Below are 26,522 nucleotides of genomic sequence, written 5' to 3' on the forward strand. Positions count from 1 at the left end.
CCAATGTTAAAGCATGAAATAATAAAGATTTCAAACAGCCGTTTCAAGACTAATATAGCCCCTTCTTGAGTGGTAGAAAGTCTGATAAAACGCAGACTACTTGCTTGAACAAAATACATGGTTGAAGTGATGGTGATGGTAGAGGAAGAGACTTGACAGTGATGATGGTATGATTACAATAGTTATGAGTATTGCTGATAGTGTAGAAGGAAGGGGCAAATTTACGAATTTGGGCCAAGTATTAGTAAATGATTTCTCTAGCACTCTATATTTTGCTATATTTGGGAAAATTTCTTCCATTCCATCATCAATAAATTGCTCATTGCGGGCCGGTCTTAGACCTAGTGGCACCCGGTGAAAAAAAAGAGTAGTCAGCGCACCCCCAGGCACAGATCCAGAGTGATGTGTTGGAGGAGGCAATTTTCGCTAGTCATTACTGTCCCATAAAATACAGGACATTCATTCTACCATATTATCACTCTTGGTGTGGTGATTGTTCCCATCCCCACCTCCTGGGATGAAGTCTGAAAAGCTTTCTTCCTAGAACGGGATTGCTGCTATTTAACTTGTAAACAAGCATAAAAATCCAACTTGTTTGATTTAATTAAGAGATTTAAAAACAAAGGAACTATCTTCTTCATGCTTATGTTAATTGAGTTTTACAGTAAAATACGTGTCGTGCATACATCAGGTATGGGCTAAACTGATAATAAAAGTAATTAAATTGAAGGGAGATTTCTTTCATATTATATTTATAAAACTAATGAACTTCATTTGAAATTCTCTTTCAGACCCAGTACTGAAAAACAGAAGGGGCAGGTAAATGCCAGCTAAAGCACCGGGCCCTGCAACTTGGGCAGTGCTCCAAGCTGAATGGGGGGGGGGGGGGGGGAAGCTTGTAACTCCTTTTTCTGAACATAATCATTTCAAGGAGACGCCAAGAAAGCACGCTACAGCCCTGAGGAAGGGGCAGGCCATCTTAAGAGCATCATGGGTCCCCAGGTCAAGTGATTTTTCTGAGGTCCTACCTGGTAGATTCTAGAAAATTTTAACTAGATTTCATTTACGTGAGGCCCCTCTACTCTTGAGGTTCCCGGGCTAGGCCCATGCGTTAAGATGGCACTGGGAAGGGGTTGTTTTTTCTCCAATTTGTTTTTATACCTCCTTGCACACAGTCTAAAAGGATTATGCCTCATTGCCGGTAAAAGTGATAAATGTTGTAAAATTTATCAAACTTACCAAGACAATTGGTGATTATACATTACCAATATGCTTTACCGATTCAACACGCATTTACCTCAACATACATTTAATTCTATATTTCATGAGCTTTAAAAAACCTCATTTCAAATATACATAGATACATATCCAAAATGGATTTGCCGCTGCCTTCCTCTTTGTTTTGAATATATGAGGTATTATTTCCATGGAAGTCCCAATTAACCTACCGTATTATGCTGTTTATAGCCTGTGGATTATACGTTTAAAAAAATTACGTTGAAATAAACAAAAAGTCGAAAATGAATTTCTTAGTGTGGATCAAAGCTGCTTGACGAGTTTCAACTTTAAAGCAGTTTTAATGTGGATAAACCGCTGCATCTTATCTACAACTTTTTTTCCTGAGAAAGGTTTCATTAGCTATAATTACGTTAAAAATTTAATTACAAAAACATATATATATATTTTTAATATTTATAGATGGGGTATAGATGCCAGTACAAAAATTTACATTTTCCTCTACAAAACAGTGTTAAACATACCCCTCCTCGAGAGCAATTGTATATTGATAAATGAGATTCTCGCGTGGGTTATATACCATTGCAGACTATACATGGTGCTTTTTTTCAGCACACTAGCGAAGTTTGCATCTGCAGATTATAAGCAAAAAAATTCGATAGGTTTTGTTTGATTCTTAAAAATTAATGTCAAGGACTGAGAAAAACAGAAAGAAAAGACTTACCTTCAAAATGATTTTAAGATTAAAATTTTTCACAACTTTTTGAAAACAAATATAACAAAAATTTAAATATAAAATTTCACTATTATCACCAGATTTTCATTTCGATCAAATTTAAGTTGAGGTTTTTAGCTCTTCTTGAAATTCAGTTGGTATATCTTGTCAAGCAATCTAGACATTGATTTGTGATTACGACCTTCCTGCATCCTTCATTGGCTGACCGACCACTCCAAAGCAGGGCTGCCACTAAAATATCCCCTTGAAAATGCTATCATCCTCCCTCCTCCAAGACTTTGAAGTGTCTACAGTCTCTCACGATACATATATACTATTATACGTATATACACTATTGTTTATTTTAGATTTGAACAGCAATCAACGAAAATAATCGTTTTGCATTCCTATCTTCTGACTCGACAGACATAGCTGTGTCCGCTTCCGATAATATTGGTTCTAAATTGATGATTATCAACCTCCTCTACTTTTGAAAGAAAGAAAACTTTTACTGTCGACTTCTCTACTTGTACAGAGCAAACTGTTCTGGAAAAGGAGTTCGATCTATGGTTCTATTATATGGAATTTGTTCAGCTAATCGTAACTTCCAAATGTTCTTTCTACATCTCCTTTTAATGGCAACAAAAGACCACTCAATTTGCTCCTGGAAAATCTAGCATTTCTCTCTTTTAGATGTTATTTTTTTGTTTCCTAAAACATGATCATAAAAATCACTCTAGTTCCAGAACTTTTTTCTTGTTTCGCTTGTGCCAATCCAAATGTTTTCCAATATGTTTTCCAAATATTTTCCACTGTGCCTCAAATTGTAATACATCTTACCTTACAGTTACAGGCAGCTAGATTGATTAAGTTCACGCAATGATTCGTATTCCCAAATATATAACAAAAATTTTACACTATGTTTTAATAAACTGGCACACTATTTAATTAATAAATCTATTTGGAGAGACGTATCACCACTATTCCCCTCAGTACTTTAAGGTGTAAAACAATGCTGTGAAGCATATTTTAGGGACAATGATCTCAATGGAATAAAACAATATATATTTTGCACCTCAAATAGAAATCATTTTCTGTAATTTTGTTCACCCTTTTATGTCTGAATTGGCGCTCCTACTAGAGGGGGCAGAAATAATTTTCTCTAACTTTTTTTCACCCTTTCCAATTCAGACGTGGCACCCCTCCTACAGCGGCACAAATAATTTTCCTAACTTTTTCTTCACCCTTTCACTTTGGATTTGACGCCCTTCTAGAGTCCACTCAGTGCCACCGAGCTGCCCCTGGTTGAACTAATAGGAAAGTCTGGCGAGTCAGAAGATTGGCCAGTGATCGGGGACACCAAAGTGCATGGGTTCTCTATAGTGTGAGCACATTTTTGTTCCTCCTAATGTGACAGGTAGGAATGAGACCCAAGTGCAGGATCCTTATTTAAAATGGTCAGCAAATCATTAGGTTTTAATTCATTCATTTTTAAAAAATATTTATTCAATATATATATCTTTTGAAACAGTGTACTGTATTGGCAATTTGATTCTGCATTTTTAATACAAGTAATACAAGTCAGGAAAAAACATGCATGTGTGTGAAAGGCCTCTGACTATAAATCTTTCCCACGTCAGAAGACACCTTCAATTCCTGTAATACTCCCCACAACACAGGAAAACACTTTGGCTCTTGCTTGTGTAACCGAGGGTGATTCCTCCATTATTTTTTAATTTTTACAGCACAACAAAAAAATAAAAATTGCATCTCCCCACCAAAATCTCCTTCAGGGATAAAAAGAAGAGCTCAAGAGAGTATTTTTATCTGACCAAAATCACTATGTACTGTATGTATATAGGTGCACTGCCCATAGATTCTTTTTGAAAAATAACCGTAATATTATATACACTTAAACCTTCAATTTTTTTCTCATTTTGGTAATTTTTCATGCATATTTTATAGTTATTTTTTTAAATACGTATCTTAAAGATATTTTTCCAGTAATGCATATCTAACGTGTTTTCCCGCCCTGCCCCATGACCATTGTTATCATCACTGTCAAGTCTCTTCCTCTGCCATCATCCCCATTGCAAGGCCTCTTTTCAACCATGTTTTGTTCAAGCGAGTAGTCTGCACTATATCAGACTTTCCACTACTGAGAAGAAAGGACTATATTAGCTCAAAACCATTTGAAATCTATTATTTTGAACTTAAACACATTGGACTACACCACTTATATTATTGCACATAGGCAGTGTCTAAACACCATGATAATAGGATATTGTATTAAAATTAACATGAATTGTACCAGGTGGGTAAAGATCTCAGTACATAACTTAGTCAAGGAGCCCAATTGGATGGCTCTGCAGAGAATGAAATTTATATTATATGTAATACACTTTACGGAGCTATGTACTCATTTACACATACATAACTATATAAATACATATCTTAACTCCAAACCATATAGGCCTTACAGTAACAAGCATTCACACACGCCATATAAGGTTACACCATGTTATACTCTAGCTGAAAAGGGTGGTAAAAAGATAAAAACAAAATAAATTTACCTTTTTATTCAGGAAATTACATGCTATTCCCTTCAGAGTATTAATCGTCAGTTCAGCTATACTTGATGTCACTGTATCCCTCAACAGTCCAGCTTGCATAGTGAATGTTATTTCTCCTGGAATGTTTACGATTGGCAATTCCATTTTGTTTTATGCTCTGTAAAACAAAAAGTTTATTTAAATAAAAATCATTACAAAGACCATATAAGCTTGGGCTGAGTGGAGCAAAGAGGTACGGGTTACAAGAATTGCAACTAGGAAGCAAAAAAAATAAATAAAAAATAAGGGTGGAGGAAGAGATGTCCACACATAGTAAAAAAGGAGGATGGAGAAAATAGCTGGAGCGGTTCTGAAATGCAAGGATTGGAAATCCCACCGCAGAAGAAGGGGAAAGAAAAAAAGGAGAAACACAAAAGATAATATTTTTAAAACTCCAACATTTGTGAACCAGATATAACATACTAACTACCACACTCTCAATTCCCAAATTTTGCGATACTGAGCATATACAGGGCCAAAACTAGAGGGGAGAACTGCCCTGATGACAAACTTTAGAAGTCAGTAAATTTTAGGAAAACAAATTCCAAAATTAATTGGTATTATACATATTAATTTTATAAACAAATTATAAAATCATCTAATTTTACAGTATAAGGGGCAGCAAATTATATTTGACCCCCATCCCAAAAAAAAAGTACGCTGGCACATGCATTTTGGCATGTCAATTCAAATTGGTAGATGCAACACATGGCATCCAGTAGTATAATCAGATTTTAACAGACATTTCATTTGATAAATTTATCAGAGTTAAAAACAAACTATACAACAAAACCTCTCAATAAAGGACACCCTTGGAACAGAAGATTTTGCTTGCTAACAAGGAGTGTCCACTAATGAATAGAAAAATACATTGAGGTCTGTTGATGTTATTAAAAAGTGTTCATTAACACAAGATATCAACTAACAGGGTGCTCTGTAAAATATGTCTGATTGAATTAGGGATTCAATGTTTAATGTACACAGCAATTTATCCAAAAAATTCAAATGATAATGTAGAGTAATCACAAGTTTGATCTTAGTGATTATTACCATCAGCGTATGTAAAAAAAAATTAGTTTTGAGATTCAAATTCCCCCGTCCCCTTTTGAGATGAGGTTATAGTGAAGTTTTTGCTGTAAAAGATGATCCCCCTCAAAAAAAAGGGAAAACATTTTGAGCAAATTGTGTGTGCGGGTTACAGATTACTTTCTGAAAGTACATTTATCTGTTCTATGACATGCAGTTGCCTCGATATGCTTACAATAGCTATTTAGCACAGTATTTTTTTTTTTAATTTGTTATGGACAGTAGATCATTCAATCAGATAAACCGTTAAACAGGACCGACCCAACTTTGACTTGAGGGGACCCTGGGCAAATGAGGTATTGGGGTACTAGACTGATTTAACAGGTTTGGTATGTCAGCAAATACAGTACATGTTGTGTTTGTAAATACAGTAAAACCTTTCTTAACGGACACCCCTCAGATGTGGTCACCACTCTTATGACCAAATAATACTTTCACAGTTTATAATAAAAGTATGCTTTTCAAACCTGATTAACGGTCATTCCTTTTTCATGGACAAATTTTTTTGTCCGCTGGTTAAGAGGTTTTACTACACATCAAAAAAGGATATGCACTATTGTTAATGAGAAATGTAATGCAAAATTTTCCATGAAACATCTTAAAACAAATGTTTTTTCTTGCCCTCTAATATATGAGCAAAACCATTGATAATGTCACCAAAATATAATTTTTGAGTTATCTCAGCTTTATACACAATAAAGCTAAAGACGACAGTTTTTCCTGTAAAAGACTTGAGCGAAATGATGATTTCATCCCTTTTAAATATGAATAATGATCTTTCTCTAGAGTAGTTTGATACTGGTGATGTTGTCAATGGTGATTTGATCCTGCCTCAACATATGTATAAACGCAGTTGTATAATTGTAATTTGTCTGAAAAAACGTGATTGCAAGATCTGGTGAATAACGTTTGCACTGTAAACATACAGAATCTTTGTTCAATCAACATGAAATCTTCAAACTTTTTTATCATTGTTTCATAAATCATTTTTCAGTCAAAAAGATGTGAAATTGAGAAATCAAACAAAAGACTGCCACATTGAAACATATTTTTGTCATGGAGTTAACTAACATCTTGATGGGTGCATTATAGATTCTGTGTAAAGTCTATTACTGACTGTTACGATATTAAAATTGATATTTAATAGGGTATGCTAATAATAAGCATTTTGGAAACAGTGCGATGTGATTTAGACAGAATTCTTTGATTTTCCAAAATTTTTCCTCGTAAAATTTAGTATAGGTTACTCAAAAAAATTTTATAATTTAAGGACCCCTTAAAACATTGGGCAAATGACCATGCAGAAGTCAGGAACTGCTTCTAAAAGTCGGGTTTTTTTAAATCTTTGTCTCATTGGCACAGAGCCCATGGAACACAAGTCTAGGGATTGCAATAAGATGAAAGCCACAGACCTTTATCAAATATTCAGAAAGTATCAATATAAGAATAAATTGTTTTCTCATGCAACCTCACACTCTTTGAAACCTCTCAAAAGGTCCCATGGGGTCCGTGAACCCTGGTCAAGAATAAACATTACTAAAACACAACATAAGCCTATATGTTTGCGCAACAGTTAAATATCTTGAATTCATTAGTTATACAATTTCTTAAAATAATTGGATGTGGAACCAGTTATAGACAAGGTATGTTCTTCATAAGTTTGGGGCCCTAGGCAAATAAGATTTTTTTTTTGGGTCTCTTATATAATTGTTAAGTGCAGGCAATGCCGTCTTAACATATGGGCACACCAAGGCATGGGTCAGGGGCCTGAAGTACAGAGAGAGATTCCGTGATTATGAAAAATAGATAAAATTTAGAAAATTAAGCATATGAATTGGTGGGCAGGCATTTCTATTCAGATAGAGGCCTCAGAAAAATATATTTGCCCTCTTAAGATGGCTCTGTATGCAGGGGGTGCGTGGCATGTGGATCCTACTTAAAATACAAGAGGCAGCCAATTTTAGGGCCATGCGGGTAGGGCTAACAGGGCTCTAGTCTGAAAAAAGTGATTGCAAGATCTGGTGAATAAAGTTTGCACTGTAAACATATAGAATCTTTGTTTAATCAACATGAAATCTTCAAACTTTTTTATCATTGTTTCATAACCCGAGACAATTACCACGGCTTGCCAAAGATCTCAGCCTATGGACCCTGCTCCAGGATGTGGAGAAAAAGGGACTGGATCAGCTACCCTATAATGAAGGCTCTCCCCTCCCTCCTCCCCCCCATTTTCACAACCAATATTAAAGCACAGTAATGCATAAAAATTTTTTCATAAGTATAAGATTATGTAAATTATCAGTAGCCTATATATATATAAAAGCAATATATGAAAATCAATGATTTTGAAGCCATACAGTTCAATTACACATGAAAATTCTTAAAATTAAATCCAATGCAGTTAGCTCCATTTTGAAGAGCCAATACAGAGGAAAAGATTGATTCAAACTCTTGACCCCTTGGACTTCTATACAATATTTGCATTACTATTTAAAATATGTAAAAGATAAAATATATCTACGAGCTTAAAATCAATTATGCAAACTACCATAAAATGATTGAAATGAATGTATTGCCGCGTGGCTTAAAAGAGAAAAAATACAACGCGTAAAAAAAATTTGCATATATTACCTTTAAACCTTGATTTGTATAAGCTGCAATGCATGAGCTAAATAAGAGTGAGAACTTGGGGAGAAAAAGGAGGTCATATATGAACGGAATAAAAAAGGCAATTACAAATTTGGGTAAACAGGTATCAGCTTAAGACAGGCTCTGGTTGCAACACTCAAGTCAACAACTACTTAATAGCACCACAGATATAAATGAGAGCCTTTATTATCAAGATTTTTATTGTCTTTTAACGCCGATATACGAAATGAATAAACAAGGAATTCATTTAATGCAAAGACAGTCGCTGTTTTTTTTTTTTTAAATTGTCAAAATATGCAATAACTCACCCTTTACTTCAATAATACATTAACACACACGGTGATGACATTTAAAATTTCATTTAAATTGACGGAACCTTTCGTTAACAGTTGCTTGAAGGATAAACAGAAAAAAGTTTGCATTCCCTCATCTTATTCGCTTATCACAGCGTTATAAAACCGAGGCGCAATATATTTATTTTCTCCGTCAAGCAATTCATAACAACCTGTAAAAACTGCGGAATGATCAGAGAGGAGAGGTTGGTTGGTGGGATGGACAAGTTGTGAAGCACCACCGCAACGTCACAAGTGTGCTCTTTACTGACGCGTTCCAGCAGCGGAAACAACCAATCACGGTAGAGTTCTCATTTTTTGAAAGACCAAATATTTTAATTACACGCGATGCTTTTGATTCTTTTCGAACCCATGCGTCAAAGTTTGACGTGAGATCATCCAAATGTTTTGTCATCTGTTTTAACGCGGCCAGAACTTTAAATTCACCGTCCGACTCAAGATTGTTTGGACTTTTTAGCCAGGGCCCCCCCCCCCGAGGGGTGATGCTATATATATAATAAATGAATAATCAAAATAATTATAGTCTTGAAGACCGTTCTTGCTTTGGAAATTCTCTAATTCAGATTATTTGAACATCGAGTTTGACCGGGCAAGGCCATAACTAAGGGAACCAGGCGGGTCTGGGCACGACCTCCTATAAGGTTATATAGGAGGTCGTGGTCTGGTGCCCTGGACCAGAGAAGGCACAAATTTCACCTTTTAACCTATACTTCAACATTATAAGAGGACGCCGGAATGCGTCCTCGCCTCGACTAATTAAACATCTAGTTTGCGGCCCTGCATGTCCCCCATAAGGGAGAGGGATCTGTTCGGGCCCCCAGACCTGGGTGTCCGTAATAAATCCAGATTTTTCAGTTTTAAACACAGGAAATTTACTTCAGTGAGAATTGTGAAATACCTGGCATCCTGAGGTCCGACAAAGATTTCAGTACAGGGCCTATTTCTCATAAGTTTGTGCCCCAGGCAAATGTGAAATTTTCGGAGGGGGGGGGGGCTACACGCAGTCAGTTGCGTCTGAGCCGAGAACCCATAATATTTTGTAGCATCGATATGTGTGTGAGCATCCTGTCCCCGAATTAATTCAAAAATCAAAATCCCCCATGTGAAGATCATGGGCGGAGATGCGTGGGGGGCATTGCCCCCCCCCCCAGCGTCAAAGGTGGAGTCGACTGATCTAATGTATATATGAGCTGACATCATCATCGTGCCCCCCCCCCCAGCAATAATGACCTTGCCCCCCCCCCAGACTTCCAAGTCAATCTCCGCCTATGGTAAAGATCAAGTCGAGCACTCACAAATTTAAAACACTTCCGACGCCTATGCACGCAGTATTCTTTGAGGTGGACGCCTAAGCTGGAGAACGGGGACATGAGGGTTGTAATTAAAATACAATAAAAGGCAGCCAATTTTGGGTTTCCCACATTTGCGGGTCCTGAGTGAGAGCCCAACCTTTTGACTGCTTCAACGAAGCCCAAAGATCTATTCCAACTCAAATTCTACGTTTAAGAATTTTTTTTAATTTTCCATCTATAATTATTTTTTTCAATTTTACTGTTTCTTTTATTTTGCTCAAGAGGTCGCGGAGCCCCTGGGAGTTCACACGGAGCTTTGTTTCGCGGAGTACCGGTCATAGGCAGAGTTAGACTTGGAAGTCTGGGGGGGGGGGGCACGATGATGATGTCAATTCACATATGCATATGTACATTAGATCAGTCAGTTTCACCTTTGACGCTGGGGGTGGGGGGGGCCCACATCTCCGCCCATGGTACCGGTTGAGAACCGCTGTTCTATACATCGAGGTTCTGCTCATACATATATCTTATTTCTCCCCTAAGGTTCTATAATCATCGCCCCCTTCAATTTTTTTTTCTCCCAGCGCAATCTAACCCATATAATCCTATGCTATACCTGTAGCTTCTACCGCACCCGGAACATTCCATCGCCCCCGCGGGGTGTTAACACCCACATTGGGAATCACTGCTCCATATCATTCATTCCATAAAGATTTGTTTAGTTTTTCAGAATTATTACCCTTCTGATGAAATCACAATATCATAGGCGGAGATAGACTTGGAAGTCTGGGGGGGGGGGGCGTATCTCCGCCCATGCACTATATGGTTGTGATCGCGACTCGAAGAAAACTCAAAAGCCAGAGGCGTTGGAAGTGTTATGTATCTGTGTGCTTGGCATGAGCCTTATACGACTAATTCTGATTTCTGCGTGAATCCTGGGGTGCTTAGAGCGGTGGTACAGAATACTGTTGGTGCTCGCGCCAACTTTGAAGCACCCGGGGTAACTTCAAAGGCAGAGAAAGGAACTTCATAGCAATGATATATCACGACAATTTTCGGGAAGTATGTGAATTGATTAGGAAGGTATTTATTACCAGATTGGGGGGGGGGGGCAGAACATCGTGTTTCGCCCTGGAACCTATGTTGCTCTCAAGATGATCCCCACTAATATTGGTTGCGATAATCAATCTTCATTATGACTTAATGATTATTTTAAAATATTTTCAAACTATTCAGGATAACTACATTAATAGAATACATGGTGTGCTTGCCCGGACTGCTTATAAAAATTGATTTATGTGTACAATGAGTTTGACGATTTATAAAATTCACATGATCACATCATCCCTGAATTGCGCCGTCACTCGAATATCCACTACTCCGACGTTACTGGTTGAAGAACCTGCACACAAGCACCCACCTCCTATACAGCCTCCTAGGAGGTCGTAACACAAGGCCGCAACTAGATGCTTGGTCAGCCGGGGCGAGCATGCATTTTAGCGGCCCCTCGTAATGTTGAAGAGTTGTGAAAAGGTGAAATTTTTCCCCCCTCTGGTCAACAGATCCATGTGCTACAACCACTAATTCCGGCCCTAGCTGCACAACAATATACACATATTGCAAAAAATTCGTTGATTACAAGCAATTGCATTCCGCCATTTGGATGCAAACCATTTTTGTTATTCTGAAGTTGAGAATATTTATTCCCCAAGACAGCGGCAGCTCAGGGCTACCACTACGGAAGGGTAGAGGGGTCTGGTGACCGGACGCTGGATCAGAAAGGGCATCGGGTTCTGTTTTCTCTTTATTACGGACACTACCCCCCTCCCCCGGATAAGAGTTAATTTCCGTTTCTCGTTTTGGCCCACGCCAGCATAGTTACCGCATAGGAGCGGCATAAAACCAAGAGTGAAGAAAAAAAATTACTGTAGAAAAAATATTTTGTCTAATTTTAAAAACTATGACTATTGGATATGATTCGCAGAAAAAACAGCAATTTTCGATGCATTTCATCTAGCTGGAAACAGCTGTGATTTGGGATCGTTTTACTGATGCATATTTTACACCAGATGGGAGCCAAAACGACATCCCCGTACGGGTGAGAATTTTTTGTCCACCCTCACCTCTGTGACTCAAGATTTCCTACTGTAATTTCGTTAAAAATTTTTTTTTTATGAATTAGTGTTCGTTGTAACGAGATTCTACTGTACAGTACGCCAACTGATTTTATTGTCTTTATCATTGCTTTTTACCCACCGAAGGAATTACTCAATTTTTTCTGGAGGAGGGGGGGGGGGATATCGTACCCAATGGAAAAAATGTAAACCAGTAAAATTGGATCTTTATTTTACCAAAACTCATTAATTATCCCATCATGAGCCCCTGTGCCAAAAGATTCACAGGAGCCCCCTCTATAAGTATGATGCAATTTGTTAATTGCTATGCATCAAAAGATGCTAACACCTCCTAGGAGCTTGATAGATGATAAGGTAATATAAGGTAATTAAGACAGCCGAAAAGGGGAACCCCGATTTAAAAAATAAAAATGTCTTGACAGATACATTAAATCTGGGTTCAACTGTATGATAAAGCACTTTTCACACTGTGAAAGTATGGGAGCTACAGAAAAATAAGCATTAATCAAATGGGACAGTTTCATGTGTTAAACCTGGGTTGAAGCAATCACGAAAAAAATCCATCCACAGCGGAAGTTTTGAAATTATTTGCGGTCAGACTTGAGAAGCACTATACATATTTGCCAACACATTACAGGTCTAACAAAGGAAAAGATGACCAGGATTCAGTCCAAGACATTTTATAGTTATTTTATTTATTTTTTCTTGTTTTGCACTTGGAAATCTTAATTCAAGATCAATATAAATATAAAAAGCCTGCAAAAAATCTTACTATGTAGAAATTATAATGAAATTTATTTTTGTGAGGTTTTACCAATCATTTATAGCTTTCCCGATGAGCTAAGAAATATGTTGTATAAAAATATTGCATGAACACAAACAGATGACAATTGACCAATGACATGAAATGCATATTATCCAATATAATTTTATTAACTTAAATAAGCATACAGTGTATGCGAATGTAATTGCAGAACTTCATCTGAACTGTATTTACATACATCTTCCTCTTTGCTCTGGTCACGATATAGCTTCAGTTGCTTGTTGTGAAGCCCAAATATAACTTGCACCTACAATCAAAAAATATTCAATAATAATGAAAACATTTACTAATAAAATTAGTTTTAGATGTCCGGAGAAATATGAAAAGCACATTGTGAAAAAGTTTTAATAAAAAACAGTTTGCCATGTCCCTGACATGCACATTGCACGAGTGGTGTGGTGGTTTTTCCCTTTTGCTGAATACCATGTTAGACCACTGAAAAAATATATTTTGATGATGAAGCATAAAAAATTTTGTGGATGAAATTTACTTAAAAAATTTAAATAACTCAAATTTCAAATATGCATATTTAATTTCATTCCCATTTTTACAATTTCACTTATTTTGGTCAGAAATATAGAAGTGTGAAAAGTTAGTTAATTTGCATTGGTTCCCATGGTGAAACCACCTGTTTACATTATGTTCTATGGATTTTAGAAAATGTCTCCCCTTTAAAGGGTTAAAGAAGCCCAAAACATAAAAAAAGGGGGAGGGGGAAAAGAAAAGAAATCAAAATATGAAAATCACATTAAAATTAATATGTAGGAAAAGCAACAAACCATTCGATGGAGACCACACCCATCAAGTCGATGTTCATTGATTGGGTTCTCTAAGAGAACAGTTCCATGTGTACTATCAGTACCAAGTTTTGGGTCACACAGCATCACATTCACGAACCTTTAAAGAATAAAAAATATGTGTTTCCAATGAAAAATTGGTTACACTCATAGAATTTTGTTTTTTTAAACAGACAAAAGATCAACAGATTAGAACTTAAACAAAGAAATGCAGTAAGCATAAACAAAATTTGCTGTCAAGTTATCTTTTACATAAATAACAGGCAGGCTGAGTCGAAAGACACATCCGCAGACCTGGCAAACTTCAGAAGGTAAAAATTCTGCAATAACAGGGAAAACATACTCTTGTATGCCAAATTTTTTTATGGTCATAAGAAGCAACATGAGAAATAACACATAAGATGACCATATTTTACAGGACATTCCCATATTTTTTTGCCATCAATTTGCTGTCTGACTTATTCACAAGAAATGCCAAATTTTTTTTCAAAAATTATTCCTTGAATTTCTGATATTTACTGGACATTTTTGTTGTGTTAAACACTTTTCCTTCATGCAGTCATTCTGATTAACTGAGATTTATAGAAGCTCTCAATTTCCCTCCCATCAACTAGAAATTCTGCCCACAACTGGCAACGTCTCATGTTTTCCAGTAATACTGATTTCCCATAATTTTCACCATGAAATATAGCTGTCATAGTTTTACCCATTGAATTGTCTACCAGCAGTCTTACAATCAAACATACAGGGTACCATGCTTAAAATTCAGGTGATGAGATGTCGTAAGCATTCTTCTATATAAATGGGTGGGTGGGTAAGGAGGTCACTTTCTAAACAATGTGAACAGTGGTAGAGAGGGAAACAGCAAAAATTCAATATTTCTTTTCTTCAAACTTTTTATTCTTTTCATGTTGATGGCAACTATTGAAATCTGGCAATATGAATTCAAATTCCAGAAGTCCGGTAAACCTAGCGGAATCTGGCAGACCAGCATCAGTGAGTCTTTCATGTAAATACATCTATTTCATACTTGCATAACTAACACTGTAGTTACTCAATTAGAATGACTGGAGAAAGCAGAATACTGCCCTTTCTGATCATTGAAGACCAACTCAATTTTAATAATATGACCAAGAAATTTGGATAATATGGAAAATTGAGAGTGACATGGATCCGTGAATTTTTTTTTTAGATTTCAACAAAACTTAGGACCATTCAATTATGTTTGAAGCATGAATTATAGTGGAAAGAGACATGCATTTTGTTAGACCTGCAAAATGGTTGGGTTGGACAACTTTCATCTTCTTTGATAACACAATTCTTGTGAAAAGTCTTTTGTTTTTTTCTGTGATCACCACTGTCAACAGAGACTGCATTTTGAACAGGTTTGCTTCTTTTAGAGTCCACACAGTTTTGACTAACATTTGCAGAACTTCTAACATTATCCAGAGAACCTTCTTTTTTGGTGATAACAATGTCAAGCTTGGCACCTTTCAGCTAAAATAAAATAATTGGATATATTTTGCAGTGAGTCAGAATAAAAAATACACAAAGGGTAAAATACAATAGATATTTTTTTTTTAGATTTGAAGGTTAGATGATTGATTAAATATAAATAGTCACCTTATAATGTAAACCTCACACATCAATGTTTTCGAAAATGACTTCCTGATAATTTTAGATCGAAAATATATCTGAATAAAGAAAAAAATAAACCCCTGTTGTGTGTTATTCAATGGGAGGTCTCATCATTTTTTTGCTCTTCATGAGAAGGTGCAAATTTCTGATGTATGAGGTTTTCATTATAAGGAGATGAAATGCTTATTTTCATCTATTACGATACACTGTATTAAAATCATTGAGGTGTATGTGTGTATCTGTAACAACATATTTATATTTTTATTGTGCAGTGGTTTTAAGTATCAACTTCAGTATGCAAAATGGTCAAATTCTAAAAAAAAGTAGATTGCTTGCATTATATAACAATAATAGAGTCGAATCCTGTTTTAACGAATATCATTATAACAAAAATTCTGTTTTAACAAACACTTTTCAAAAACTTATGTTTAACTAAAACTATTAATTAATAATATATTATATGTATGTGCATTAAAATTTTAGACCAGGATTACACCATAAAAGTTTTCTAAAATTTATATATTTTATAAAATTTGAAAAATTCAACCAATAAGATTATATGTTACATTTGCTCAAATGTAATCTGAGTTTTATTGGTTGGATTTTTCAAGTTTTATAAAAGGAATTTTACCCAACTTTATAGTGTAATCCCGGCCTTATTTAAGTCTTATTTGTAACATATTCACAAATCTGGATCTACATTTAGAAGGCACTGACATATGCAAGATAACACCCCTCTCCCACAGTTCAGATTATTTTTGCAGTAAAAAAAAAACTGATTGGGAAGAAAATAAATGATGACTCCGTCGTATTTTTGACAAAATCCTATTAGAACTAGAAAAAATTAGAATTTCGAAGAAATATACAAACCTCAGCAGTATCTTCTATGATGATTCTTGAACCTGAAGGAACCGGAAAAAAATGCAGGGGAATCTTCAATGTATTCTTTATGAACCTTCTAAATTTATCTATCACAGTTTTCAGGTGGTCTGTTGCAGGAGAGACGGAAACAAAAGCAGCAACTGGATCAGATGGAACTAGATGCGCCTGAAAATTGGAAATAACTTTTGAATTTCCAGTAAAACCTCTCTTTTGTGGACACCAGCGGGACAAAAAAAATTGTCCGCAAAAAAAAGGGGGCATCCATTTATCAAGGGTTTGAAATTCACACATTTATTATTTTATTGTTAGGAACCATCGAGTCGATTGACTCCTGGTTACTCTCTAGATCATGTCTCTCCAAGCTGGTCTGTCATTCATAGCATGTCTCAGTTGTGCTAGCTTCATTCCAGTGCTTTGCAACACCTCTTCTATCCATCTGGTGCTTGGTCTACCTCTTCCTTTCGTTCCCCGCATTCTTCCAAGCATTACCATTTTTTTCTAGTCAGCCTTCTATGCGCATTGGCCAAAGAAAGAGAGTTTCTGTTTAATGACTATTGCTTCTAGAGAATAGTCAGACATTTATTATACAAGAGGGAAATATTATTTCGCCATAAAAGAGAGGTGTCCGTAAAGATGGGTTTTACTGTATATTCATCAAAAAATTTAGACTACCATAAAATAAAAATTAAAAAATCTAATTGTACTTCATAATAACTATCTAGCACCCAAAAATTTTTACTTTTTAGCTTTTTCACACTTAAAAGTCTTGAATTTGTGAGAAAAAAAGTTAGGAATAACATAATACCCCAAAGCAGAATGTGCCAAAATCTGCGACGTACATCACAGAACAATTACTGCTACTGCAGAACAATTTGGAAGAATTTTAAGAAAAAGTGCAAAAAAAACACTATATGACATGAATGGGGATTTTTACAGCAGAACATTTCCAGTTAGCTGAGGGCTCGTCGCAGAACAGTGCTAAATATTCTGCTTTGGGGACATAATACATAGTAACAAGCATGACATCTACAGAGAATTGTTTCATTGAATATTATACAGTAAAACCTCTTTTGCGGACACCAGCATAACAAATTTATCGGTAAATCAGGGGTTTGAAATATACACTTTTTTTATACAAGGGGAAAATAATTTGGCTGTCAAAGTGTGACTGCATATAAGTTTCTGTTAAGAGGGGTTTTACTGTATAATGATAAACAATATATCATTTAAAAAAAAAAAAAATTTAAAGTAACCAATTTGTTTAACAAAGTATTGAATTTTGTTGGACATTTATTGGAAAATTCTTATTCAGCAATTTGCCTATTATGGCCATGATCTATTGATAAAAAATACAGTTAAACTCCTCTTTTTTGGAGTATGGTGAAACAAAAGAAATTGACCATAAAAGAGAGCGTTCTTATTGGGGAAGGCTTTAAAATAATTTATTTGTAAATAACCCAGTTTTAATAATGTAAGTAATAAGCAATTCAATTTACAATAAAACATTTCCTGTAAATCAGTGATTCCCAACGTGGGCGTTAATACCCTCTTGGAGACGATGAAAGTTTCAGGGGGGGGGGGGGAGGTAGAAGCTACGGATATAACAGAGGATCCTATGGATTAGAATGTGTTGGGGGCGATGGGAGAAAGAAATTTCTGAAGGGGCCGATGGGACAAAAAGGTTGGGAAACTATGCTGAAAATAAACCACACCCAGAACAACGGCTTGAAAATGAAGAAAAAGTTTTTTAGGGAAGCGCTGTTTCCTCATTCGTTTGAGGTCTGATAAAACCCTACCAATTAAAGAAAACATGATTTTATATGCTTCCTTCAATGTTCAAGTTTTATAATACTGATTAATGATTAAACATTACTTATTGTTCTGGAGACAAAACATATTTTTTAACTGAAATGAAAATAAGAACAAAAGTTTGTTCATAAAAATTCCTTAAAATCGCCCAAAGTCAGAAAAAATGCTATTGAATAGGCTATGGGTATGAATGTGTGAGCCACAAGATCTAAAAATCCAATGGAATGTGAAAATAGCAGACGTGCCAACTTTTCAAATCCGGAGATTCTCCCGAGGGAGTGCCCCCCCCCCCCACCCAACACTCATAGACTCGATCAAAAAAAAGTTCATAAAAAAAAATTTCGGAAATTTTTATTTTTTTAAAATAAATTAAGAAAACGTTACATTCCCCCCCCCCCAAGGCAGCTTCTGCATTGCCCCTGAGAAGAATATAATTCCATGTCAGTCTTTCCATGCGGAATAGAGAAATCACATCTATATACTGTTCATAAATTATAAGTGTTTCCTTTCATGGATGCTATCAGTGATTGATAATCTACGGTATATGAATTCTTAAAAGCTTTATATTTAGCTGTATATAGCTTAAAGTTTTATATTTTCTTTCTGAAGATGTTTAATTGGAAGAAACGATTAAAAAAAATTTGAATTACAAAGCTGCGGACGAAAAAACGTGTTTACCGCACAGCTGTTAATGGAATACAATAACGATTATATAGGAATTTCGGCAACCAAGGTCATGCCCCTGATAAATGATTGCAGATAAACGCTACGAAAACGAAATCTTTGCCAGTTGCTTAAATGCGGTCACAGCCTTTTTTTACGGCTGCTCGATGGAAATGACTACGGCTGTCCTCTATGGGTGTTTTCCTTAATGGCGACGGTAATCATTGATGCCAAGACAACGTGAAAGCTTGCGTAAAATCTAATTTTCCGCCAAAATCCGGAGAGCGAGAGGAAGGATGAAAAATCCGGAGTCTCCCGCCGAAATCGAGAGAGTTGGCAGGTCTGAAATAGTGTTTGAACCTGAGGGTGACGTTCAAGCATGGGTTTAAAAAGCATTATTTATATAGGGTTTTCCCCCAGGATATTATTTGGCAGTAAAAAAAAGTGACTGTTAAGAGAAGTTATACTGTAATATACATGTTTTTAGAATGCAAATGAAAAAAAAATGTGCGTTTTAACAAATAAAATTCAATAATTACTTTTTTCCTCAGTTTCTGAATGCGATTGATAACTTCTCTAGCTATACCTTCATCCAGCATTTCTTGATCTGGTTGAATGTTCAGTAAAACAAGAACCTATAGGAAGACACAAATTTATGAATCACTGAATGCATTATTAAGTCCAGTTTACTTGAAGTGATTGGGGCTGGGACCTATTCGAAATAGAACCATTTAGATAACTGGGGTTATTTTTTAAGCATGTTTTTGTTATTAAATACTTCAGGTGTCTTCATGTGTTATTTATTCAATATTGCTTGGCTGAGGCCTATAGAAAAGAGCCAAAGACATAATGATTGTATTTTTACAATGATTGAGAGTATAGAGCCTGCTGCTTATCTTTCTTTCTCAGGAATATGATGCATACACTGAATACAAGTGTGGTTGTCAAAATTTTGACTAACATCATGAGGGAAGTGTCAAGGCTGCAAGTTAAATCTCAGAAATTTATGGAAAGAAATAATTTTGTACTCAAACCTGAGGTAGTCGATTTCACACCTCAAAAAGTCTCATCACATTGAGAAGCAGATCTGTAATGCTGTACATATTCATTCATATACATCATATGTATGACATGCTAATTTAGAAAATTGATGATTACACACACAATGCTGTAGGTAAAGTACACCGACACAATTTCAATGTAACTCGCTTCTTCTGGGGTTATAACAGTGGTAGATTGTCTTAACGACAATAAACTATATTTATAGATGGTTTGAAAGAAAGTACACACACTGAATTGGACAAACAAAAATACATACACATAGGACAGTCTCAAAGGCTGGTAGGTCCTTGGTACATGAGGAGCCCTATAATATTTTATTTACAATTATAGTCTAGTGTGGCAAGTTTGATGGGATGTATCACATCTAAAATGACCCTCTGCATGGACATCATCCTTTATCGCTTTGTTTTGAGCACCTTTTTGGAGATATTTCGATTAACTGGGTTTGGATTAGCCATTTCTAATCATTAGCTTATTGTGAGAATATATAAGAAAGCTGCTGAGAAGCAAAATAGTATTGATTTATGTTTATGTATTTTTTTCCTATTTTGATGGGAATATAATTTGCACAGACAATATTTCCCAGACCTGCATTCACACTTAGTTTGATTTTACAGTAATATTATACCTTTTCTTCGGCCTGTGCTTCATATCTTTCAGAAAGATCAGCAGCTCCTTCACCTGAGAAGCTATGCAATAAACGGATGTCTTCTGGACCAAGGGTATGACCACATACTTCTATCGATCCATTTTGGACAAACTTTTGCAGCTCCTCTTCTTTTAATTCCTATTCATTGAATAATTATATTTCGATAACATATAAAAAAAAGAACATGTAAAATATCTAAATAAATGCTTATTTGACGATGAATATAATGAAATAACTAAAAAAAGCCCAGTATCAATTATAAAATATACTGTGTTTAATAAACAAAAATACAACTTCTCAGATCAACATGGATTTTTTTTTTTTAAATACCGTCAAACCTCGTTAATGAGTCACTCTTGGGAGAGCAAAAATATGACTTAGTAAGTGGAGTGATTCGTTAAACGGAGTGAACCATAGCTGTTCCAATTCCTGCCTGAGGACAATTGGGACTTCGAAAAAGTGACCCGGTAAGCAGAGTGACGTGTTAACCGGGTGACGCACTAACAAGGTTTGACTGTATTGAAATAAAGACAAAAAAAAACCCCATTACATCCTATACTCATTTCACAAATTTAAACAATTTTTCAAAACAAGCCACAGCAAGAAATACAACAAATATCGCTTAAATAGTGATTTCATGATCAATTGTTTTTTTTCAGATTTCAGATTATTGGCCCATTTTTTTCCTTGGATTCATGAAGAAACAATAAGAGATAACTACAGAGAACCACCCCTATCAACAAGATACTATTAATATCAACAAAAAAATAACTTATCAAGATTAAATAATTAGTCATGTGCATATCACAATCTTATGTACACCTCTTGAAAAGGTTTTTGAATCGCATAATAACAATTCAAATTTTAATATATATGCAAAAAAATAAGAACATTCTCTCCATACTTTTTTTTTGGTACAATCATACAAACTACAGATTTGAGTAATTTGAGACAGATGTGAGTAATCCGTCCAGAAAATTTGCAACTTACTCTAACAACTTGTATAACGGTTTTAGAAGCAGCTCGCAGCTTGATACCCAATGACTTGATATCAGGTTCAGCACGTAAAGATACACCATATTTCTCTTTTTCTGAAGTTACAAGCAATGATTTAACATTGAGTTCCTGGAACACAAAAGAAATGAATTAAGGTAGATAAACTATATTTCACAGAAAACAACTACAGTTTATACTCATGTATAAGGGGAGTTTTTTTGTGGAAAAATTCATTCCCTAAGTGGGGGGGGGGGGGCAGCGGCTTATACTTGGGTCAGTTTTTGATGAGAAAATATTCATCCCCCGCAATCAGTAGTAATTTTTGTAAAAGTGTTCAAGAAACAGGCATTATTGGTATGGGATATGTTCAAACCCCACAGAACTGATGTCAAACCGAGGCAAAGAAATAGAAAACATCATTGGTTGGTGGTGGCTAACTTTGAAGTTTGAATCATTTTCTATTGTAAATTTCCGTAAGCTATTCATTTTGCATGAAAATATGTGATTTTTTTCTCCAAATTGCACTGATTTTTTGGGGTAGGCTTATATACGGGTTTTCAATTTATTGCGGTTTTGGTGGTCCTGAAGTGTGGGGGGGGGGGGGCTTATACATGAGTATACAAGATAAATTAATAACTCCGGATAAATGAGTAACCATGCTCATAAGTCTATTCTTTGATCTTCCAAGTGATACAAAATTAAACTTTTTTACTAGAATACTTAGAATGCTTTACAATCTAACTTATTCTAACACTCTAGTGCATAAAAAGTTACGTAAAGTAACAAAAGTTTAAAAAATGGCCATAATTACTTCAAGAATATAAACTTCCAGAGACTTGATATCAGAAAGATATTCACTGTCTTCGTGAATCACAACCACTTCTGGTAGCGGATACTGAAGAAAATAATTTATGGATAATCTATGTATTACACTAAAATTGCAATAGCTAATCAAGCTGAGAACATCATAAATTTAAATTAACAATTGAAATACATCATTTGATTAATGCATTAAGCATATCACAAAAAGATAATTTCTGATTTTTATATCAAAAAACTCATTTGTGTGCATTTTTCACTCTGTTTAGATTAAAAATAAGTCAAACGTAAAAGAAAATAAAATTGTCATAAACCACAACAGCTGATTTCGTACAATTTATTAGAAATTGTATTCTTTGGATTTGAACAAAGGCTTACATAAAAGAAACTAATAATTGCAATCCACCTTGAAAAAATAATGGTAGCAAGATCAGAAGATTTATTAATTTAAGGATGGGAACTGATTAAAAATTTAACTGGTTAATCAAAAATTTTTAATCAATTAATTGACTGACTAATCATACTGTTGTTTTTCCAAAAAACTCCTCTTAAATGGTGCTTGTGAGGAGAAAGGAACTGATACTTCCAAGAATACAAACTACTGTGCATAGTGGAGACAATAACTTTTGGTCTTGCCTTCTAAAACCCCCATCAAACTCAATTTGAAACTGAAATGATCACAATTTTTCATTGAATAGACTTGTATTTCTCAATGCTAAAAATTTGATCAAAATATAGATTCAAATGTTTTTAAATATGACCATTTATCAAAAATTTTATCTGTTGGTACAATAATTTAGGACATTTAATCAGTTTCATTAAATAAATCAAGACAAATTACCAACTTTTTACTCAAATTTTAATTAGATTGATCGAGTTGATTAATTAAACTAAAATTTTTAACTGCAACTAACAATTCATTGATTAACCAACACAATTAATTGGACCAGCTGTAATTAAATTGAATTAAAAAATTAATTTATAAAAAAGCATCTTTAACTGACACTCAGCATATGGTAAGAAACACCATGATTTAGCAGAATGTGAAACTTTTCTGTTTAATTCTCCTTTAATGTTCAGATTAGCGAAAGTTCAGAACCATGGATATGTTTAGAGGCTCTGGATATGAGGGGGGGGGGGGAGGAGGAGGAAATGAAAGCTTTTGTTAAATGAGAGAACAAGTTAGATAAGTCTCACTTAAATAAATAATCAACATTTACGGCTGTATTCACAAACACAATTTGAACTGTAATCACAGGTGAAAGGATTGAATTAAAAGGATTGGTTAAATTGAAGATATTAACCAATCTGTGTCGATCGCTAATCCTTTAACCCTCGATTGCAGTTTAAACTCTGTTGGTGAATACGGCCATAAGAGAGTCCACAGTAGAGATCTCACTGTCAAACATTTAAAAGAAAAAGTTAAATATTTCAACTGGATCAATCACATTATTGGTAGCATTACTATGAAATAGAAAGGGTAAGTATTTATTCACTGTTTATTACCTCATATACTCTACAAACTTTATTTAGGTTGATGCACATATTACAACTTTGATAGAAGTGACATGACAAAAAAACTTGTCACAAATTATTTTAGAGAAAAGTGTGCTAATAGTCAAATAAAACAATGAAAATCAGTTTTTTCTGTGTGAAAAACAAATTCACCATTGCGTCCCATACCTTAATAGGAAGAGTTTTCCTATCCCTCAACAAACGTCCAATTTCAATTACAGTCTGCATTCTTGCAACTTTCCTTTCCACGTCTTTGTCAATGAGGTGTTGTCTAAAAAAAAAAAAGAAAAGAAAAAAGAAATCAATGTTCAGTTAAAAAATTAGTTGATAAAATACTTTAAAAACTTCATACTGATTGAACTACATTCACAATAGAAATAGTACAAAAAGGATGTGTTTAAAAAAAAGAAAAATATTTACACAAAAATACTAATTTTTTTTCCCACAAACAAAACAACTAAAATAGGAAAACATTTTAGTTGCTCCATGATTGCCAATCCATTTAAACTTTTAGACATCAAAATTTTAGATATCAAAAGACAAATTTTGTATCACAGAACTTCCAGATAAACAGTAAACCATAGGTTAATAAAAATAAACTTACTGTGGATCAGGAACATACAAATAATGTATGCTATCACCAATAGAGTTATGTTTGGACAGTATATGCCTCAGGTTTTGGTACATTAGCTCAGTCAAGTAAGGGGTAAAGGGAGCCTATTGAATGACAGTTTCTGTTAAAAATTAACACTCAATACCAACAAAGAAATTAGAAATTAAAAAAAATAAATATCAGACAGGAAAAATTCTCTTGCTAAAAAATGACAACCAAAAAATTATCTGATTTGTCTATGAACAAAAAGCTTTATACAGCATTCAGTGCCAAATTAATTAAATTATATCAAGGTTTTTGATAAGATTAATTAATAAAAGATAAATTAAAGATAAATTTTTACAATTAAGGGTCTTTATACAGCATTCGATGCCAAATTAATTAAATTATATCAATACCCTTAATTGGTAAAATTTATCTTTAACACATTCATGTCAGGCATTTTTTCCTAAAACGTTCATATAAATTGGCATATTTTATTGATATTAAGATATTTCAACACCTGTGTAAAATAAGAATTATTGCTTCCCAACAACAACATTTTTTAGAAGCAAGAATTTTAATTTCCCCGATGCAAATGTGTTAATTACAGTGGAACCTCCTCTAACGGACACCTCCAGTTAGCAGACACTTTTCTGATACCCGGTCCCGTAAAATACGGCCTTATGTAACACACGCCCCATTAGCGGGCAGTAAAATCACTGGCAAACTAATTTTTCTCTTTAAAATCTAATTTATTAATTTTTGGTCATAAACCCAGAATTCATCATATTTAACTAAGGTTATGTTCAATCACAAGCTTGTGTTTGTAAATATGATAAATCATCAATTAAGTACTTAACTGAACATAACTGTGGTCCAAGATGGTGAATTCAAATGGTAATGTGTTTGTTTTGGTTGTTGATACATGGTGAAAAAAGAACATTACAAGACTGATAATGTTGTTATGAATGTTTTTAATCTTCACACTTATTTAAATTTTTATTGCATAATATGTGTAGTGCACGTATGATGTACAAGTAAAAATAATTGGTTTAATGAAGATAAGAATGTTTATAAATTTTTCCATATATTTATCAGACTTTCGAACTTTATTTGGGAATTACAGGGGTCAGCACGGATCTGACTGCACGGTTTATGGATGCTGCTGTCAGGGTTACCTATTTTAGCACGAAAAAAAGTCGCCACGTTAGCGCTGACTCCTCCCGTAATTTTCAACGAACAAAAACAAAGAATTCGCCCCCACCCGGGGCACCCGATTTACCATGGCCGTAATACAATTGTTTTTTCTGAAGGGGAAACACAATTTTACTGCTTCTTGACTGCGAAATTCGATAATTTTGCAAAGGAATTTTTATTGCCTTTTCTGAAGTATACCATTCCATCAAAAACGCCGTCCAAGGTATTGCCCCCCCCCCGCTCCCAGTTTTAGATCTGATCACGGTATGTAGCAACCCGGGTCGCAAGTACGAATGGAAATTTACTATCGCCCGGGGCCGGTATCCACTCTTTTTAACAGAAAAAGAGTAAACTCGGCACCTTTCCTCGTTCAATACCCGTGGAACCAGACCCCCGCCCTCTCCTATTGCGGTCATAATAGCGACTCGAGACAAAAACGTTTTAATAACTTCCGAGGTCTAAAAATAGGATTTTTTTACACAACACCAAGAATGGAGCGCAAGATGTTGATATTAAGTCAACAATCAGTATCGTGAAGATGCTCTAAATTAAGTGTCGGCCAGAAGCGGATAAAGGTCAGTTGACGGCCCGGGCATAAAAAAAAAAATAATAATAGGCCCTTTAAATTAGGAAAAACGTGTAAAGTAGGGGCCAAAGGCATGCTCACCGTTAAATCTGCCTCTATTTACGGCTCAAATGCATTAACTCAGTTTTTATCAGATTGATGACCAATTTTCATCTGATTTGGAAACCCTTGTGTTAAACTAAATTTTGAATTGCAGGATTCTGTGATCTTTTCATAAATAGTTCTCCTTTTGATCACAAATTTTATTTGTAGATAGAGATTGCGATTTTCAATTGGATAATTTTTTTTATTGTAAGTAAACTCAAAATACCTGCGAGCTTCTTTAACCTTGGCCAGCTACAAGAGTATTCTCCAAAGCGTATTAATACGCTAAATACATTTAATAATACGCGTCTTTAATACGCACTTTGGTA

The 26,522-nt window shown here is 34.9% G+C and overlaps 2 protein-coding genes across 2 annotated transcripts in view; both read right to left on the reverse strand.

The window, feature by feature from the left end:
• Window positions 1-8,862, reverse strand: part of LOC149078936 (serine/threonine-protein kinase D1-like) — a 31,786-nt gene extending 22,924 nt beyond the window's left edge. The window contains exons 1-2 of the mRNA XM_089241163.1: window positions 8,607-8,862; window positions 4,525-4,681 (exon numbers count right to left, since the gene is read on the reverse strand). Of these exons, the coding sequence (XP_089097289.1) occupies window positions 4,525-4,668 (144 nt within the window). The 5' untranslated portion in view covers window positions 4,669-4,681; window positions 8,607-8,862. The remainder of the gene's footprint in view (window positions 1-4,524; window positions 4,682-8,606) is intronic.
• A 4,124-nt stretch (window positions 8,863-12,986) lies between these two features.
• The window catches only part of IleRS (Isoleucyl-tRNA synthetase), a 37,458-nt gene continuing 23,922 nt past the window's right edge, over window positions 12,987-26,522 (reverse strand). Inside the window, exons 22-31 of the mRNA XM_089241164.1 lie at window positions 24,336-24,448; window positions 23,900-24,002; window positions 22,209-22,292; window positions 21,392-21,526; window positions 20,381-20,539; window positions 19,230-19,325; window positions 16,207-16,383; window positions 14,969-15,195; window positions 13,681-13,798; window positions 12,987-13,148 (exon numbers count right to left, since the gene is read on the reverse strand). Coding sequence (XP_089097290.1) covers window positions 13,011-13,148; window positions 13,681-13,798; window positions 14,969-15,195; window positions 16,207-16,383; window positions 19,230-19,325; window positions 20,381-20,539; window positions 21,392-21,526; window positions 22,209-22,292; window positions 23,900-24,002; window positions 24,336-24,448 — 1,350 coding nt within the window. The 3' untranslated portion in view covers window positions 12,987-13,010. The remainder of the gene's footprint in view (window positions 13,149-13,680; window positions 13,799-14,968; window positions 15,196-16,206; window positions 16,384-19,229; window positions 19,326-20,380; window positions 20,540-21,391; window positions 21,527-22,208; window positions 22,293-23,899; window positions 24,003-24,335; window positions 24,449-26,522) is intronic.

This window comes from Pholcus phalangioides, unplaced genomic scaffold (assembly GCF_987345545.1).
Source record: "Pholcus phalangioides strain wild (caught in Gottingen) unplaced genomic scaffold, Ppha-v1.0 ptg000013l_1, whole genome shotgun sequence".
Classification (NCBI taxonomy): Eukaryota; Metazoa; Arthropoda; class Arachnida; order Araneae; family Pholcidae; genus Pholcus; species Pholcus phalangioides.